We start from the raw sequence: 15,820 nt of genomic DNA, 5'->3' as shown, positions 1-15,820 counted from the left end.
ATAGGGATTCACTTGGTTTCTGAGAGTCCTGCTACATTACTGAGGCTGTTCTTGAACCTGCTATCCTTCTGTTTCAGGTATTACAGGCATGTATCACCTTGCCTGGATTTTCTTACGTTTATTTGTTATTTATTTATTTATTTAGTTTTACCAGGGATTGAGCCTAAGGATGTTCTACCTCTGAGATATACCCCCAGCCCTATTTAATTTTTTTATTTTGAAATAAGGTCTCACTAAGTTACCAAGGGCCTCACTAAATTGCTAAACCTGACCTCAAACCTGCAATCCTCCTGTCTCAGCCTCCCATGTATTGGGATTACAGGTGAGTGGCACCATGCCTGGTTTTTCTTAATATTTTAATATGTGAAAAAGCTATGCATCTTAGTGTTCTCACTTCTAAGTTGAATAATGAACATCCTTAGATTGTATTATACACATTTTATGATAGCTGCACCACCATGATATTCAGAAATTCTAATATTTTAATTATGTAGGACATATTTAATTTTAATATTACTGTTATTAATATTTGTAGTGCTGGGGATTGAACCCGGTGGCATTCTACCTCCAAGCTACACCTACAGCTCTATTTTATTCTTTATTTTGAAATAAGTTCTCACTAAGTTGCAGAGGCCCTCACTAAGTAGCTGAGACTGGCCATGAACCTGCGGTCCTATGTGTCAGCTTCCAAGTACTGAGATTACAGTGTGCATCACCATCCCCAACTAATTTATTATTTTTATTAGTATTTATTTTCTATTTTTAATTATTGACTTAATTATTTAAAACATTCATTTAAATATTTACTTATAAAAAAGTATGAGGGATTGTGTATTAAGAAGTTCAAAAGCCAGGCATGGTGGCGAACACTTGTAATCCCAGCATTTGGGAGGCTGAGACAGGAGGATCGCGGTTCGCAGGCAGCCTCACCTACTTAGTGAGGCCCTCTGCAACTCAGTGAGACTCGGTTTCAAAATAAAGAATAAAAATAGGGCAGGGGGTGTAGCTCGGAGGTCAAGCGTGGTGGTGCATGCTTGTAATCACCATACTTGAGAGGCTGAGACAGGAAGATCACAGATTTGAGGCCTCGGGTATTTAGCCAAGCCTTTTACAACTTAGTGAGACTCTGTTTTAAAACAGAATACAAAATAGGTGTAGGGGTGTAGCTCAGAGGTAGAATGTCCCTGGGTTCAATCTATAGTAAAACACACACACACACGTGCACGCATGCACGCACACATGCACACGCGTGCGCGCGTGCACACACACACACACACACACACACGATGAATGAAGCTTGGTTCTAGTTGCAGCCACATTCTGGAGGGCTGTGTGGTATTCTTGCTTGCGTGTTTGACAATTTCCACCTGTGTTATTTTTATAGCCACGGTCCTTTATTGCTCGTATTTTTTCCTGTAAACCTGCCTTATTCTTGCCGTTCGCTGGTCATATGCTCAAGGAAGACAAACTTGTGTCAGCTTTACAGTATTTAATGATATGTGTGCAGCTGCATTTACTGGACAAAGACAGAGGCAGACACGAGGTGCGTGTTGTGGGCAGAGCGCGACTGCGACCCGGGCCGGCTCCCTGCGCTGGAACGACCCTCAGGTCTTTCACTTGCACTGACTTCAGAGATGACAGTTGCGAGGAAAGTATTTATTTTGGAAGAGAAAATGTTTTCAGAGGACAATGGTAGATAAAGGAAATGATCAGAATGTAGAATGTAAAATTTATAATAAATTATATGTACATGCTCCTGAATCTTTTTTTTTTTTTTTTTTTTTTTTTTTTTTTTGGTGGTACTGGGGTTCCTGGAAGCCCTTCTATCTCCAGGCTACTCTCCCAGACCTATTTTTATACTTTTTTTTTTTTTAATTTGGAAACAGGGTCTCTTTAAGCCAGCTCGGCTGGCTTCGAACCTGAGCGATCTTCCTGTCTCCGCCTCCCAAGTGCAGGGATTACAAGCATGCGCCACCACGCCCGGCATCTCCTGAATCTTTTAAATCATGCAAATATGTGAATGGGTCAAGTAAATTAAAAGCCACAGTATTAGCCAGGCGTGGTGGCACAGGCTTGTAATCCCTGTGCTTGGGAGGCTGAGGTAGGAGGACGGCGGGTTCACAGCCAGCTTCTGCAATTTAGCAAGGCCCTCTGCAATTTAGGGAGACTCTGTTTCAATATGGAATGAAACTAATAGGGCTGAGGGTGTAGCTTCGAGGTAGAATGTCCCTGGGTTCAAATCCCAGCATGCACGTGCACACACACACACATACACACATACACACACACACACACACACACACACACACACATGCCACAGTATTTGTGAAAATCACATTTCACCTACTTCTTCAAGATTTTTCCAAATGGGCATTGCTGATGTGGTGACTTTGGCCTGTTGTTGGAATGTTTCTACATTGCCTTAGGCCTTCTGGGGGATTCTGGGGACCAAGCCTCCAACCACAGGAAGCTTTCCCGCTGTGACTTATAATGCCCAGAAGGAACTTAAAGGGGTGTGGGATCTTTTAAAAGTCAATATTTCCATTTGTGTGAAAATGGGCTTTGAGAGCTCACAGACACTTCCTCCCAGCCGTGGCGGCTTGCTTGCCCTGCTGCGTGCTCATTGTTGCTGGAGCTGGCCTGTGGTTTCCACTGTTGTTTTTTGTTGGTCATGGGTATGTCTCTGTCTTCCAGTATATTAGAACCTCTTACGATACAAAATTGGATCCTCTGTTACATTTGATGTTAAAAGAGTGGAAGATGGAACTGCCCAAACTTGTGATTTCTGTCCATGGAGGTCTCCAGGACTTTAAGATGCCTCCCAAGCTCAAGGACATCTTCAGCCAGGGTGTGGTCAAAGCAGCAGAGACCACAGGGGCGTGGATAATAACCGAAGGCATCAACAAGGGTAAAGCTCCTCCCTCCTCTTCTTTCCCTCCTTCCTTCTTTCCTTCCTTTCTTTTTCCCTCTCACTTTCTCACTGTGAATCAGGCCATATACGCAGCACCACATCTCTGCTCTTCAGTGCTCCCAGGAGATGTGGAGATGTAAGGGAGGAAGACAAAAATCCAGTGCTTGGAAAATAAGCCCAGAAGAAACACGGGCTTTTCCTGCCCCTCAACAACAAACAAACAAGCAAGCAAACAAATTCTCCGGAGCCTCAATTTATTAAACCCAAATGTTTGAGACCAAGGGTTCTCTGAACTACAAGGGACTACCGAGTCATTCCAGATGCTACCCAGAAAAGGACCTGGTCCTGGAATGAGTTCCACAATTCCCAGAGCGAGCTACTTGGAAATGTGTTCCCTGGACTTAAAAGTCGAGGGTGTTTCAACACAGAAGGAAAGTGTAAACGTTGGCTATAGATGATAGGAGGGGTGGGGTCATGAGAAGTAAGGGGAGGAGGACAGTCCAGGCATGTCCTGCTGCTTCTGGACGGTTAGGGTTAAGAGTATGGAAAGTTCCTTTGTAAGCGGGATGCAGAGGCGCCTGGCCAGCACCCAGGGATTTGAGTCAAGATTGCAACATACGTTCAGGAGCGTGAGGCAGTCTGGATGCTTTCAGCCTGTATCTGTTAACTGATTAATTTCTCTTGTCTCTTTTCCCTTCTCTTCCCTGGCCCTTATTAAATTTAAAACATCCCAGAACATTTCTTTTAGCAAGATTCCTGTGAGGTTACAGGGACAGCAAGCCCATGCTAGTGTGTATTGTGTGGGCCTGGACACTGGCTGATTCCACAGCCGTCAAGTTCTCAGGTACCGGAAATGAATGGCGCGCACAAAACTGCAGATGGTATTGGGCATGACTAGACAGTTCTTTTTTTCTTAATGACATGATTGTCAATATATATGTCATCTTTATCACTGATTCTCTTAGACTCCTTGATACCTGACATTCAAGAACCTCATATAGTGGCTTCTGAAACTTATTTATTTGCATTAGAGTTTATCAATTATATGGATCTTTGAGTGTTAGAACCTCATTGAGAACTTAAAAAAAAATAAGCCAGCTGTGGTGGCGCTTGCTTGTAATCCCAGCTTTCAGGAGGCTGAGACAGGAGGATCGCAGTTCTCGGCCAGCCTCAGCTATTTAGTGAGGCCCTTTGCAACTCAGTAAGACCCTATTGCAAAATAAAGAATAAAAAATAGGGATGAGGGTGTAGCTTGGAGGTCGAAGCCCCTGGGTTCCATCTGTAGTACAGAAAACACACACACACACACACACACACACACACACACACACACACACACGCTGTGTGTGGTGGTGCACTCCTGTAATCCCAGTACTTGGGGGATTGGAAGGATTTTAAGTTCGAGGCCAGCTTCAGTACTTTAGCAAAACCTCAGCAATCTAGTGAGATCATGTTTCAAAAATAAATAAAGCTGGGTGTGGTGATACACGTTTGTAATCTTAGTACTTGGAAGGCTGAGACAGGAGGATCGCAGGTTCTTAGCCAGCCTCAGATACTTAGGCCATCCACAACTTAGTGAGACTCTGTTTCAAAATAAAAAATAAAAAAAAATAGAGTTGGAAATGTAGCTTAGAGGTAGACTGTGCCTGTGTTCAACTTCTAATACCATAAAAAAAAAAAAAAGGCTGGAGTAATAGCTCAGAGGTAGAATGCTTCCTACCCCCCCAAATTCAGATGCACAGATTCTTCTCCAGTTGAATGTGAGGCTTTCATGGTAGAGCTCCTGAAGTGTGTCTAATGTGTACCCGGGCTTGGGAACAAGGGACTCCAGAAACCCTGGCCTCTTACTAACTGGTGGCTTTCCATCTTTTTCTTTAGTCTTCCCTCTTTTGATAGGGGATGCCTTAACCCATGTTTGCAGTTAAATCGCGCCCATTGTTTAAGGTTAATACTGGATGCCCACACACTCCTGATGAAGCAGCTTCTGGCTTCTCCACCAGAGCCTCTCTTGTCTCTTGATTTCTATAGCGGTCACCTTTTAGCACTTTCATTGTTTATATTTACTTCACACAGTAAGACGATTGTGCGCATCAACTCTCTTATCTGGTGGTGTGCCAGAGCCAGAGCCCACACGTGCCCAAGGATTCAGCAACACAGACTGACTTAACAAGCAAACAGCTTCTTTTGACTGAAAGTAAATGAAGGAAGCAAGCGGCAAACACTCCCTTAAAGAGAGCAGAATGAAGCTAAGGGACGTGGCCTGCCACGAGTAGGTCACCGAATTTCAGCTTGTATGTTTTATAGATAATTATGATTTCACATTCTTACAATAAGCTGAAGTTGGAGGAGTTCTAAGTCCATCATATAGTACAGTATTTTTTTCCAGTAAAAACAGGGGTGGGGAATTTTTGCAGAGTTCAGGAAAAGGTAGACTAGGACGAGGCTTTTTCTTTGAATGATTAACTGCATTACATGTTTTACTTATTACTTTTTGAAAATAAAAGTTTAAGTTGGGTCCAGTTAACCTAAAGGAAGTTACAGGCAGTAGTGTGGAGATGGTTGAAGTAGTTTAAACAAACAAGAGAAATGGAAATGGCAGATACTTGGCACTCCATCTCAGCAGCAGCCTGACTGACTCAAGCCCAGTTCCTCCGGGGCTGTTTGAGGAGAGGACCCTGGACCAGCAGCATCAGCACCAGAGCTTAAGCCCCACCTGAGACCTGCAGAGACAGATCTGCACCTTAACACCCCCCTGGGGGGTTTGTAGACACATTTACCCTGAGAAGCTCTGCCTATGAAATCCGAAGTGCTCTTGAGACACTTCTGAACTATAACGAACATAATTCAATATGAATATTTGACAATGATGGAAATTAAATGCCACCCGCCTTCAGAACCTACCATGTCGAAAGCATTTGAGCCAGGCATGGTGGCACATGCCTGTAATCTCAGTCCTTGGGAGGCGGAGACAGGAGGGTTGCAGGTTTGAGGACAGTCCCAGAAATGTAGTGACTCTCAGCAACCTAATAAGACCCACCCTTCCTTCCTTCCTTCCTTCCTTCCTTCCTTCCTTCCTTCCTTCCTTCCTTCCTCCCTCTCTTTTTTTCTTCTTTCTTTCTTTCTTTCATTCTTTTTTTTTTTTTTTGTGGTACTGGGAATGGAACCCAGAGGCATTCTATCTCCAAGCATACCTCCAGGCCTATTTTTTTTTTTTAAGTTTGAAACAGGGTCTCACTAAGTTGTAGAGTGCCTCACTTAAGTTGCTGAGGGTGGCCAAGAACCTGCCATCCTCCTTCCTAAGCCTTCCAACTACTGGGATTGCAAGTGTGCACCACCATGCCCAACTGGCAAGATCCTGATTCAAAATAAAAAGGTCAAAACAGGTCTGGGGTGTGGCTTGGAGGTAGGAGGCCCCTGGGTTCAATCCCCAGTACCCCTCTTGCACACATATTGGAATAGATGTTGTGGATGAAAGATGAGTACCATCAGCCCAAGGTTAGGCACCAGGGGGGCTACGGCAGCAAAGAGCAACGAACTCGAATTTGATGCTGACTGAATTCTAGTTGAGAAACAAAGAAAGTGTTTTGGGAGACAGGTGTGGTGGTAAACAGGCCTGTGATCTCAGTACTTGGGAGGATGAGACGGGAGGATCCCAGGTTCGAGGCCAGCATGCGGTAGTTTAGTGAGACCCTGTTTCAAAGTGAAAAATAAGATATGGCCGGGGGCACAGCTCAGAGGTAGAATGCCCTTGGGTTCAGTTCTCAGCAACTCCGGCGTCCCCAGGTGCATGCACTTACAACATCAGGATATCAGGGCTGGGCTTGCTGAGAAAAGACAATGCACAGAACATTCTGGTCAGGCAAGAGTGGGGTCAGGACTGAGATGGTAGGCACAAACTGCCCAAGGAGAGAGAGGAACTCTTCAGGTACAGAGGTCAGAGATAAGAGGAAGAAGTTGTCAAAGGGAACAGCGCAAACCAAGCCACCGGAAGCCAATGCCCCTGCGCCAGCAGCTTGCCTTAAAGATAACCTCTTGCATACCTTTGTCTGCTTGTCTCTGTTTTACATGGTTTGTGAGTTAAAAAATTGACTTCTAAACTGGTTGTTCATAGGAGTGTCCAAGCACGTTGGGGATGCTCTGAAAGCCCATTCCTCTAAGTCCCTGAGGAAAATCTGGACGGTCGGAATCCCTCCCTGGGGTGTCATTGAGAACCAGAGAGATCTTATTGGAAAAGATGTAAGTACGATCCTGTGCGACAAGAGGAAATGAACCATGTGTCCAGGTTGCCCACCAACACTGTACCTGGATGTCTACTATCACTGCAAATGTAATATGTCCAAAACCAGCTACTCTCTTTCTATATAGAACATGACAACCCCATCCTTATAGATGCTCAACCAAAAGCCTGAGATTAATCCTAGAGTTATTTCTTGTCTTTTGTCATAAAGCGGATCCAGCAGTAAGCGACTTCAGCAGCACTTTCCCAAGATCTCCAGAATCTGACCTAATCTCATTGCCTCCCCCATTGGCGAGCAAGCCCAGCGGCCCTTTTGACACCACAGTGACTGTGATGCCTTTCTTCCTTGTCCTCTCATCTCCGATTGCAGTCGATTGTCAACACAGTAGCTGAAGAGATTCTCCTGAACCGTGAATCAGACCATGCTACTCCCTTTTGCAAAACTCCTCAGTGTCTCAATTGCAGTAGTTTTGCAAATAGCCCATATTGGAATGGTCTGTGTGCAATGAAACAGGGCACATTCTTCATCTGGTCCTTGCTAGTCCTCTCCCTCATCTCAGATTACTTTCTTCCTCATTCTTTTTGTGTATTGATTATTTGATCCTATTTGGGTGTTTTTCTAAAGAAAATGGACTCTAAGTATATTTATAAGACTTATTTTCTAGCTGGGCATGGTAGTGCAAGTTTGAAATTCCAGTACTTAAAAGGCTCAGACAGGAGGATCCTAGGTTCAATGACAGCCTCAGCAACTTAGCAAGACTCTTAGCAACCTAGTGAGACCCTGTTTCAAAATAAAAAATAAAATTGGGTTGGGGGTGTAGCTCAGAGGTAGAATGCCCCTTGGCTGAGCATTCACTACTTGCTGAGGCTGCCCTCGAACCTGTGATCCTTCTGCCTTAGCCTGCCAAATACAGGGATTCTAGGTGTGCACCACCACACCTGGCTTATTTAGGAAATTTTCAAACATTATGTAACAGTAGACAGATGAGAATAATGAACTTCTGCATACATACTTGCATACATACTATCTCCCAATTTCAACAGTTACCAACTCATCATTTCTATCCCTTATCTATTTCCAACCAAATCTCTCCACTGTTTTGAAGCAAATTCCAGACACTAAATAATTTTTTTTTTTTTGGTGGTGCTGGGGGTGGAACCCAGGGGCTTTTCTACCTCCGGGCTATACTCCCAGACCTATTTTATATTTTATTTGGAAACAGGGTCTCACTAAGTTACTGACAGCCTCACTAAGAAGCTGAGGCTGGCTTCAAACCTGTGCGATCCTCCTGTCTCAGCCTCCCAAGCGCGGGGATTACAAGCGTGCGCCACCACGCCCGGCTTGACATTAAATAATTTTTATCTGTAAATATTTCAGTAGTTATTTATAAGCTATACAAATGATTTAATAAAATATGGCCACAATGTTGTTATCATACTCAATAAATTAACAATAATTGCTCAATGTCATCCCCTATCCAATTCAGTCAAGTTTTTCTTTGTCTCATCATTTTAAATTTGATTTCATTATCTAAAACTGTTCCAAAGAACTGGGTTAATGGGAACATGAGTTAATAGGTCTCTTGATTCTTTTTTTATTTTTATTTATTTGTTTGTTTGTTACTGGGGATTGAACACAGGTGTATTCTACCTACAAGCTATACCCTCAGCCTTTTTTATTTTTTATTTTGAAACAAGGTCTTAGTAAATTGTGGAGGGTCTTGCTAATTTGCTGTGTCTGTCCTTGAACCTAGGATCCTCCTGTTTTAGACTCCTAAGTACTGGGATTACAGGTTTGCACCGCTGTGTCTGGCTTCATTGTTTTTTCCATTGAGTTACTCCTTCCTTCCTTCCTTCCTTCCTTCCCTTTTTTCGTTGAAGAAATTGGGTCATTTGCTCTGAAGAGTTTCCCACAGTTTGGTTTTTCTGTATTTAACCTTTTGTAGCAGGCTTAATGTATTGGTCAACATTCTTACTATTATAGTCTACAAAAGACTGGCCACACAAGTTAGAGGAAGACTTATTTGCTCACAGTTTTCTTGGAGATTATGGGTTCAGTTCACGTGAGGCCAGGTTCTTTGCAGCTCAGGGCCTGGCAAGGGGAAGAAGAGAGGGGGAGAGATCAAGACTCTGCTCTCACATCATGGAGGCTGGAAGCAGAGGGCGAAGAAAGGGAGGAGAGAACCAAACAATCCCTAAAGCTGTAGCCCTAGGCGCCCCTCCATAGCAACCAAGACCACCGCCCCCAACATTGCTACTCTCTTTGTCAAAGTTAGCCTGGACTCAAAGTTAGTCTCTCTGACTAAATACTGGGCTCATGCCTCTAACAGCAAAGAAGAATTGAAGCCGCTTAAGGGAGTGTCCAGAAATATACAAAAGACGGTGTTTTATATCAATGAAATGCCACTTGGCTGGTTGGCGATCACCTTTCATTTTATTTGGAATACTAGAAAGATCAGTGTCTGTCAGGTGTAGTGGGGCAGCCTGTGATACCAGTACTTGGGAGGTTGAGACAGGAGGATTGTGGTTTGAAGCCTACCATCCTCAGCAACTTAATGAGACCCTGCTTCAAAAATAGCAACAACAAACAAACACAATTAAAAAAGGGAGGGTTTGGGATGTAGCGTGGAGGTAGAATGGGCCTGGGTTCAGTCCTCAGTACCCGCCCCCCAGAGACAAAGTAAGACATCAGTGTCAGAATATTATTTTGGAATACATCTACTAAGAGGCAGCTTTTTGGAGATAGCAGTGTGATGTATATACTGGTGCCAGTCCTTGAACTGTTTTTTTAATGGTCTGAGACAAGGTAAGTACAGAAGCGGAAAATAAATAAATAAATAAATAAATATTTATTTATTTATTTATACTGGGGTTCCTGGAAACCCTTCTACCTCTGGACTACACTCCCAGATCTATTTTTTTATATTTTTATTTGGAAACAGGGTCTCTTAAGCCAGCGTGGCCGGCTTCGAACCTGCGCGATCCTCCTGTCTCCACCACCCAAGCGCGGGGATTACAAGCGTGCGCCACCACGCCCGGTAAATACTTATTTATTTTGAGCAACACGGCTGTACTTGTGGCCTCCAAGGCCTTGGTCAGCGGCTCACCCTGCTCAGTGTGGAGTGTGTGGGTGCTGTTGAACTTGTAAACACATAATGTGAAAGTTTGGGATGATGCCACCATGGGTTCTTTTTCTTGGCTAGTTTAGAAAAAAAAAAAACAAACCAGAACTGCTGCAAGCTAAAGATAGGTTTTATTATTATAGGCAGAAGGGAGGGGGCAGAGCAATGAAAGCATTATGTCAGAGAGAGGTGCGATAGTGTCTCAAAAGTAAGGTACTGTCACCTTTGAAACTTCAGTCTTTTTTTTTTTTGGGTGTGAGTGTGTGTGTGGTACTGGGGATGGAACCCAGGGGCATCATACCTCCAAGCTACACCCCCGCCCCTATTTTTTATTCTTTATTTTGAAACAGGGTCTCACTGAGTTGCAAAGGGCCTCAGAAGTAGATGAGGCTGTCCATAAACCACAATCCTCCGGTCTCAGCCTCCCGAATGCTGGGATTACAAGTGTGCACTACCACACCCGGCTTGAAACTTTAGTCTTTAAGTAGAAATTTGTCTTGTTTCTCCTATCCTGATAGCCACTAGTCTTTCTTTTCCCCACCAAAATCAGGTGCTGGCTCACCAGTTATTCCTGCTGAATAAGGCTTTTTTGTTAGTCTTCTTCATCCTCATAAGGACAGATAGGTCTGACATCACTGATCAAAATGTGTCACTTAGCAAGGTCAGGGGGCTGCATGGAAGAAGCCTGAGTTGTTCTTTTTTTCTTTTTACTCAAAGTTGAAAGCCTGTACTGTCCATCTGTGTCCTTGATAAGGTTTAGCATCCCTTATCTGTACCTGCTGGCAGTTATTTTCTATGTTGAAAGCCTGTTTTGTAAGTAAGAAAAAAAAAAAAAAAAGAGCCAGGTGTGGTGGCACACACTTGTAATCCCAGCATTTGGGAAGTTGAGACAGAAGGATCGTGGTTCGCGGAGAGCCTCGGCTACTTAGTGAGGCCTTCCACAACTTAGTGTGACCCTGTTTCAAAATAAAATGAATAAAAAATAAGGCAGGAGGTGTAGCTTGGAGGTCGAATGCCCCTGGGGTTTCATCCCCAGACACTCCCCGACACACAAAAAGACACAGGAATATAGCCTTTTAAAGTTTAGCAGCTTTAAGACTTTAACTGTTTTGGTGTTACTAATAATCAACATTGGGTCAACACAGCTTGCGTTTTCATCTTTTAGTTTAGTCTAAACTTTTGTGAGAGTCTGTGTAAATCTTTCCTTCGAAGTACAAGTTTCTATAATTTTCAGCATTCCATGTTCTGCTTGTTATCTTTAGTTGCTATGGCATTCTTCCCCCCTCCCCTAATAGCCAGTTTTTAGCTGGACAAGATTAGCTTCAGCTGGAGCTTTTGGATAGCCTAGAGACAGACAAAAAGATTTTATTGTTTTGCCTAAATATAGCGTATTCTTATTAGTGGAATGGGGGGTTTCTTGAGAAGAAACCCAGTGTTTCATCAAAGATGAAATGGAGTTTCTTGAGGAGAAACTCGACGTATCCTTACCGGGTTCTTGTCTACGGTGAGCGAAGAATGACACCTGCAGACCGCAGGAAGGGGAGTAAATGGTTTATTGGAAGCAGCAGGGAATACGGAAAAGTGACGGAAAACCCCAGAGGGGCTGTCGGAACTCTGGAGTCCAGCAGCTGCCTTCAGGACAATACTTGAGGGTAGCCCAAGCCTAATGCCTTCAATTTCAAGCTGCTTTTTTCCAGAGTCCACGCAATTGGCCAGAAAAGAGGTGCAGGTCACCCCTAGGGGTCCTGGTCGACTTTTATGTTCAGCAGAGGCCTTCAGGTCACTACCTGAGTGTAGCCCGGGCCACGTGCTGTCCGTTACACTCCACCTTCTCTCAAGGCTAACACAATCTGAGCGAGAGCGAGAGCGGGAGCGGGAGTGGGAGCGAGAGCAACTCCCCAGTGGGGAAGGGTTCCCAGAGTGGGTCACCGTTTTGGTGGCTGGTCTAGGGGGTTTATAGATGTCTGCATGTCCTCTGTTGGTTGTGGTGAGTTTGGGATCCTGGGAATTCTGGGAAGCAGCTCTCAGAATTTGCATGTCCTTTGAAGAGTCTCCTTTCAGTAAAGTGTCAGACTTGCTCCAGTGATGTCTCCTGGGTTTGTTGATTAGTAACCAAATGGTTTTGTGAAGCTTTGGTCCTTCTTATCTCTGAACCTTGGCCCCTTGCCCCTCAGGAAATTAAGCTTTTTCTCTAGAGGCCTCTTCCCTATCTGCCTATTTCCTTTCTATCTCCTCATTAGTAATTTAAGTATAGCTTATTCTTATTACTAACCCAATCCCATCACATAACACGGGCTGCATGCTGGTCAATTAAAAACAAAAAAGGCTCCTTCACAGCAGAAGCACTGTGCTGAAGAACGGGTACTAGTTTTCACTGCACGCATGTGAGGACCCTGACCCGACCCCTGTCTCCAGGTGGTGTGCATGTACCAGACGCTGGGAAACCCCCTCAGCAAGCTCACCACACTCAACTGCATGCACGCGCACTTCATCCTGTCCGACGACGGGACCGTGGGCAAGTACGGGAACGAGATGAAGCTGAGGAGGAGCCTGGAGAAGTACCTCTCGCTGCAGAAAATCCACAGCCGTGAGTTCCGAGAGGGCCTGCTGGGGAGCGGGCGCCCCGCTGCCATCTTATGGAGTAGAGCTTCACTTACCGCGGGCCCGGCCACCTGAGGCTGGGAGAAGGGGGGGAATAAGATGGTGTGGAAGTGTGGGCGGCCCTGGAGGGAGGGAGGAAGCCACCTTGGGGACCCTGTGGTCAGGGAGGCTTTCAGGGAAGGAACGGGACATTAGCAGGGCCTCCAAGAGTCCTCAGCGTTGGTGGGAGGGCAGAGGGGAGGTTTCCATGTGGAAGGGGAATAGATGAAGAGGCATAATAGAGGCCCGAGAGAAGGAGGGCTCTGAGCCTTGATAGTCGAAGACAGTGGCATCAGATGGAAACAGAAGCATATCAAAGCAGCTAAATAGACTGAATGGTCTTTGGATGGCTGCTAACAGGCCCACCCTTAACACTTGTGGAGTCTGGGACAAGCCCAATGCTATCTGTCTAAATATTTAAAAACTTCAAGCTGGCTGTAGTTTTGCGTGCCTGTAAATTCCATACTTGGGAGGCTGAGACAGGAAGATCACAGGTTCAAGACTAGCCTCAGCAACTTCAAAAGACCCCCCATCAACTTAGGGAGGCCATTTCAAAATTAAGATAAGACCCCTGCCTGTCCTCACGTAGCTCTACCGCCCCAAGCTGCCCTTCGCTTTGGCAGCTCTGACCACTGCTTGTTTCTGGGGCAGAGGCTCCCATGGCCTCTGGAGTCAGGCCTCTGGGGTGAACTCTAGGAAGTAGGGGATGGAACACGGATGCCCCTCACTGAGTGATTAAACCCCTCCCTGTGAGGGGGGGGTTGCCGACACAGGAAGGCCACATGGGGCCAGGAAAACAGGCCACAGAAGGTAAAATTGTCCTGGAGAGCATCCTCTAGGGGTAAAAGCCACTCAGAAAGGCCAGGATCATGTCTCACCTGTTTCAAAATAAAAAAGAAAAGCTCTGAGAGCATAGCTCAGTGGTAGTACACCCCTGGGTCTAATTCCAGTAACATACATAAAAAGTAACATATTAATGCACATGTGGTGTTAAAATATAGGTATGACATATATATGATGAGTAAAATCTCTCTTTAAAAAATTTCTAAAGATTCCCAACCTGTCTTTACTGCTAATTGTTTGAAGTATTTCCTTCTGAAATTTCCTGGTTATTTATATAACCTGCTATACATATGCATACATACACACTAACCATGTAGCAAGGTTATAAGGTCTTAAAAATACAAATAGGCTATGTTATACATATCACCATAATTGGATAATATTTTCACTTCATATATTTTTTAAAAGAATGACTCCATGGTTGTTCCTTTTTCTCTTCCTTGATGTCATAAAGTAACATATGGTTATGATAAGAAATAAGAAATAAAAACAGTGATGATTGGAATATACTGAAGTGTAAAAGTCTTTGTAGATGGCCCAGCCCATCTTGTTCCTAGAAATGACTACTATAAAAAAAATTTATTGAATTGGCAAATGGTCGATCTTTTTTTTTTTTTTTTTTGGTGGTACTGAAGTTCCTGGAAACCCTTTTACCTCTGGGCTACACTCCCAGACCTATTTTATATTTTTATTTGGAAACAGGTTCTCTTAAGCCAGCGCGGCTGGCTTCGAACCTGTGTGATCCTCCTGACTCCGCCTCCCAAGTGCAGGGATTACAAGCGTGCACCACCACGCCTGGCTGTAACGGTCGATCATTTTTGAAGATGAGTAATGGGTATGTTGATATCCATTACATAGCTCTATTTACTTTTAGGTACATTTGGAATTTCCTAAAGAAAAAAGTTAAAATTTCTTGGGGACTTTTTTTTTAAATGACTAAAAATCTTTAGCTAACTTTTGTTGTTTGTTACGAGGGATTGAATGCAGGGGCATTCTACCTCTGAGGTGTATTCCTAGCCCTTTTAATTTTTTATTTTGAAATAGAGCCCCATTAAGTTGCTGGGATTCTCACTAAATTTCTGAGGCTGGCCTCAAACTTGTGATTTCCCTGTCTCAGCTTCCCAGGTGCTGGGATCGCAGGCATGAATCACCACACCTGGCTCAAGCAACAAAGATAAGCGGTCACTGAAAGACTGGTGTCTAGAAGTCCAGGCGACTGGCTGGCTGGGTGGGGAGGCTGTGTAACAGTTTGGTGTGTTTGTGATCTGAAATAGGCTCAAGACAGGGTGTGCCTGTGGTGCGGCTGGTGGTGGAAGGAGGTCCCAACGTCATCCTCTCCGTGTGGGAGACCGTCAAGGACAAAGACCCAGTGGTGGTGTGCGAAGGCACAGGCCGCGCTGCGGACCTCCTGGCCTTCACCCACAAACACTTGGCAGATGAAGGGTGAGTCCTCGGCTCCTCCCTTTTGAAACTACGGTGGCTGCTTATTCTGCGTTTTAGTGAAACCATGTATTTACGTGGGCCGGACCTCTGGAGTACGGAGATTGAGATGGGAATTCATTTTCAGCAACTGTATTTGTTTATTGGTGCTAAAATGCCTCCCCATCACGAGGGCTGCTATTTTCTTAGCAGAGCTTCCCTGTCTAGTCTCATCTGAGCTTCTGGAACAGGCATTTCCAGGCGGGTCGATTAATCGATGTTCCTGTGACTGGTCATTACATCTCCAGCATTGAAGGAGGATGGGTGTTGGCCCCAGATGACCTTTACATTTATTTGCCACAGCTGGTCATGGTGGTGAATGCTTGTAATCCCAGTACTTGGGAGGCTGAGACAGGAGGATAGCAGTTTTGAGACCAGCCTCAACCACTTAGTGAGACTCTCAGCAACCTAATGAGACTCTGTTTCAAAACAAAATAAAAACAAAAAGAAGAAAAAAAGACTGGGCTGAGGGTATAGCTCAGAGGTAGAATGCCCCTGGATTCACTCACCAGTAAAATACACACACACACACACACACACACACACACACACACACACACACACTTTTTTTTGCCACTAATAAAAGTA

The 15,820-nt window shown here is 44.5% G+C and overlaps 1 protein-coding gene across 1 annotated transcript in view; it reads left to right on the top strand.

The window, feature by feature from the left end:
* Window positions 1-15,820, top strand: part of TRPM6 (transient receptor potential cation channel subfamily M member 6) — a gene marked incomplete at both ends in the record, with an annotated part of 139,822 nt that overhangs the window by 24,034 nt on the left and 99,968 nt on the right. The window contains 4 exons of the mRNA XM_080708997.1: window positions 2,695-2,908; window positions 7,023-7,147; window positions 12,686-12,857; window positions 15,028-15,196. Of these exons, the coding sequence (XP_080565123.1) occupies window positions 2,695-2,908; window positions 7,023-7,147; window positions 12,686-12,857; window positions 15,028-15,196 (680 nt within the window). The remainder of the gene's footprint in view (window positions 1-2,694; window positions 2,909-7,022; window positions 7,148-12,685; window positions 12,858-15,027; window positions 15,197-15,820) is intronic.

The sequence above is a fragment of the Muscardinus avellanarius genome (assembly GCF_963383645.1).
Source record: "Muscardinus avellanarius genome assembly, chromosome: 13".
In the NCBI taxonomy this organism is placed as follows: domain Eukaryota; kingdom Metazoa; phylum Chordata; class Mammalia; order Rodentia; family Gliridae; genus Muscardinus; species Muscardinus avellanarius.
Note: the sequence above shows the minus strand (reverse complement) of the source record. Positions and strands in the feature narration are given on the sequence as shown.